The 3,598-nt window shown below is 69.9% G+C and overlaps 1 protein-coding gene across 1 annotated transcript in view; it reads right to left on the bottom strand.

Moving 5' to 3' along the window:
• The window catches only part of TSFM (Ts translation elongation factor, mitochondrial), a 3,395-nt gene extending 1,506 nt beyond the window's left edge, over nt 1-1,889 (bottom strand). Inside the window, exons 1-3 of the mRNA XM_041472653.1 lie at nt 1,644-1,889; nt 229-381; nt 41-148 (exon numbers count right to left, since the gene is read on the bottom strand). Coding sequence (XP_041328587.1) covers nt 41-148; nt 229-381; nt 1,644-1,889 — 507 coding nt within the window. The remainder of the gene's footprint in view (nt 1-40; nt 149-228; nt 382-1,643) is intronic.
• Between the last annotated feature and the right edge of the window lie 1,709 nt (nt 1,890-3,598).

Here is a 3,598-nt window from a genome sequence, read left to right as displayed (position 1 = left end):
CCAAATGCCCTGGAAGCCCAGAGCCCCCCTGCCACCCCACCTTGGTGCCCGAGGCCCCCTGGCAGTGCCCCAGGACCCCTCTGGCCGCCATCTCCACCAGCTGCTGGAAGTCGGGGGTCCGCGCCACGAAATCCGTCTCGCAGTTCACCTGGGGGGACATGGTGACCCTGGGGACACAGAGACCCCCTGGGGGGGACAGCAGGGACCCCCAAACCCCCCCTCACTCACCTCCACCATGACGGCGGCCGAGCCCTCGCTCAGGACCCCCACGAGCCCCTCCCGGGCCCGGGCAGCCCCGGGGGCCGCGGCTCGGGCCCAGCCCCGGCGGCGAGACTCGGCCTCGAGCCAGGCCTCGGCCTGGGGACACACGGGGGGACAGGGTCACCACTGGGTCACCCCGGCACTGACAGGCTCACCCCAGTGTCCCCAGTACTGACAGGGTCACCCCAGTGTCCCCATGACTGCTCCTTGGCTTGGGGAGACACAGGGGAGGAGACAGGGTCACCCCAGCACTGACAGGGTCACCTTAGTGTCCCTAGCACTGCCAGGGACATCCCAGCACTGCCAGGGTCACCCCAGTGCTGCCAGGGTCACCCCAGTGTCCCCAGCACTGACAGGGTCACCCCAGCCCTGCCAGTGTCACCCCAGTGTCCCCATGACTGCTCCTTGGCCTGGGGGGACACAAGGGAGGAGACAGGGTCACCCCAGCACTGCCAGGATCACCCCAGTGCTGAGAGGGTCACCCCAGTGTCCCTAACACTGACAGGGTCACCCCAGCACTGACAGGGCCAACCCAATGTCCCTGTCACTGCCAGGGTCACCCCAGTGTCCCCCAGTACTGACAGGGCCATCCCGGTCCTTACAGGGTCACCCCAGTGTCCCTAACACTGACAGGGTCACCCCAGTGTCCCCTGTCATTGATGGGGTCACCCCAGAATCCCCAGGCCAGGGGGGACACAGGGGGGCACAGACCAGATCCGACCCTGCAGCCCACCCACCCCCCAAGGGCTGAGCCCGCTCTGGTCCCGGTGTCCCAAAGCCCCCTGCCCCAGGGACCCCTTGTGACCCCCACAGGGCCTGGGGGGACAAAGGGGACACTGGGGGGTGGGGGCCCCCAGTTCATGGATCCCCTCCCCGCCGCGGGGCACCCCCCAAGCTCAGGGGGCCCCCCCCCTTCTTCTTGTGCCCCCAGGGTCCCCCCCGGTCCTCCCATGGCCACCGCGGTGTCCCCCGGAGCAGCCACCCTACCCAGGACACCTCACCCCCCGGTAGCCCCTCAGATTGTCCATGCCCGGTGCCCCCTCCGGTGTTCCCCGTTCTCTCGAGGTTTCCCCCCCCGCCAATCACGCATCGCTCCCGGTGCCCACCGCGATGTCACCCCCGGGTACCCCTGTTCTGTCGGGGTCCCCCATTGCCCATCCCTCCTGCCACCCCCCCGGGATGTCGCGTGTGTCCCCCGGGATCCCCCCGCGCCATCACTCCCGGTCCGCCCGGGATGTCACCTCCCCCTTCCCGGTGTCCCCGACAGCCGCGTACCCTCGGGATCAGCCGGCTGTCCCCATCACCCGGTGTCCCCCGGGATGTCACCTACAGCCCCGGCGGCGAGCCCGGGGTTTCCCCCGCGCGCCCCCGGTGCCGCTCACCGCCTCCCAGACGGCCCCGGCGGGCCCGAGCCGCGGCCCGTGGTGCTCCGCGATGTGCAGGACGCGCCCGCACAGCCGGAACCGGCGCCGCTCCGGGAACAGCTCTGCGAAGAGCTCGGGGTCGCGGGGGAACACGGCCCGCAGCGCCTCTTCCTCTTCCTCTTCCTCTTCCTCGTTCTCTTCCCCGTTCTCTTCCTCCTCCTCCCGCTCCCCCCCGGTTCCCACGTGGCACCCGGGCGCCGCCATCGTGGAAGGGGCGGGGCCGGGTCGAGCCCCCCGAACCTGATTGGCTGATCCTGGTTAAGCCACGCCCCCTCCGCGGGTGATGTGGCTCCGCCCAGGGAGCGCGCTCGGTCCGGGCCCGCGGTCCCGGGGGGGGGGTCCGGTGTCCCCGAGTGTCCCCTTCCCCATCCCGGTGTCCGCCGGTGTCCCCCGATGTCCCCCGGTGTCCCTCAAAGTCCCCCCGTGTCCCCTTCCCCATCCCGGTGTCCCCCGCTGTTCCCGGGTGTCCCTCAATGTCCCCCGGTGTCCCCTGCCCACCCCTATGTCCCGTCCTCTATCCCGTGTCCCCTGCTGGGTCCCTGCTGTCCCTTAACCTGTCCCTTCCCCATCCCGGTGTCCCCTCCCATCCCTATGTGTCCCCTGCCGTGTAACCCTGTCCCCTCCTCCATCCCGCGGTGTCCCCAGTGTCGCCTGCCCCATGCTGGTGCCAGGGGTGGGTCCTAATGTCCCCTGCTCCATCCCTGGTGTCCCCAAGCCAGTCCCCGCCGTTCCTTTCCCATTCCCGTGTCCCCTTTCTGCTCGCAGGCACAGCAGAGTCCGGTCCTGGTGTCCCCTGTTCCATCCCGGTGTCCCCTGCCTGATCTCACTGTCCCCTGCCCCATGCCACTGTCACCTCCTCCCATGTCAGCTGCTCTGTCCCCAATGTCCCCAGGCCATCCCTGGTCAGCCCTGGTCCCAGCCCCTGTCCTGCCCCACTCCTGGTGTCCCCCGTGTCCCCATCCCTGTCCCCAGTGTCACCCCAGCAGTCCCTCCAGGGGTTCTTCCCAATGCCACCAGCTGTCCCTGTCCCAGTGCCACCAGTGCCACCAGTGCCACCGGTATCACCACAGCCCTGGGGCCCTGATGTCCCTGATGCCAGTGTCCTCTGTTCTTGCTGTCCCTGTCCCACCTGTGTCCCTGCTGTCTGTGTCCCTGTCCCACCCGTGTCCCCAGCCCCGTGTCCCTGTTCCCCTGGTGTCGCTGTCCCCTGCCATTCCCTCGTCCCGGTGTCCCCAGCCCTGGTGGCCTTGCCCATGGTGTACCTGTCCCCATGTCCTTCATCCTGATGTCTCTGGTGCCACCTCCCTGTCCTTGCTGTCCCTGTGTCACTCACCCATGTCCCCTGCCCCAGCTCACCCCTGTCCCTCTGTCCCTGGCCAGAGAGGGGGACACGGTGCCAGACACCCCCCCCCGTGCCACCCCTCGCAGTGTCACCCCTCCGATGCCATCTCCCCGTTGTGCCCTCGCAGTGCCACCGTGCGGGATGTCACACACTCACCCCCGGTGCCACCGTGAGGGTGTCACACACCAACCCCTGATGCCACCGTGCCGGTGTCACAGCCACGCCCCCGGTGCCTCTGTGGGGGTGTCACAGACCTGTTCCCGGTGCCACCGCGCGGGATGTCACGGACGTGTCCCCGGTGCCACCGCGCGGGTGTCACTGACCTGCCCCCGGTTCCCCGGGCTCCCCGGGCTCCCGGTACCCGGGGGGGTGAGGGGGTGACCCCGGGGGTAATGAACAACCCGCCCCGACCCCCCCGTGTCCCCCCCGGGACCCCCCGCACAGCCGCGTCACTGCCTGCGTCACCGGGTTAATGTGGCCCCGGGGGACACCGGGGGGGCAGCGCTGGGGCAGAGCGACCGGGGGTGTCACAGCGACCCGGGGGGATCAGAGCGAGCCGGGGGGATCAGAG

The sequence above is a fragment of the Pyrgilauda ruficollis genome, unplaced genomic scaffold (genome assembly GCF_017590135.1).
Source record: "Pyrgilauda ruficollis isolate IOZ18807 unplaced genomic scaffold, ASM1759013v1 scaffold295, whole genome shotgun sequence".
NCBI classification, from domain to species: Eukaryota; Metazoa; Chordata; class Aves; order Passeriformes; family Passeridae; genus Pyrgilauda; species Pyrgilauda ruficollis.
The sequence above is the reverse complement of the archived record's forward strand: the minus strand, read 5'-3'. Positions and strand labels throughout refer to the sequence as shown.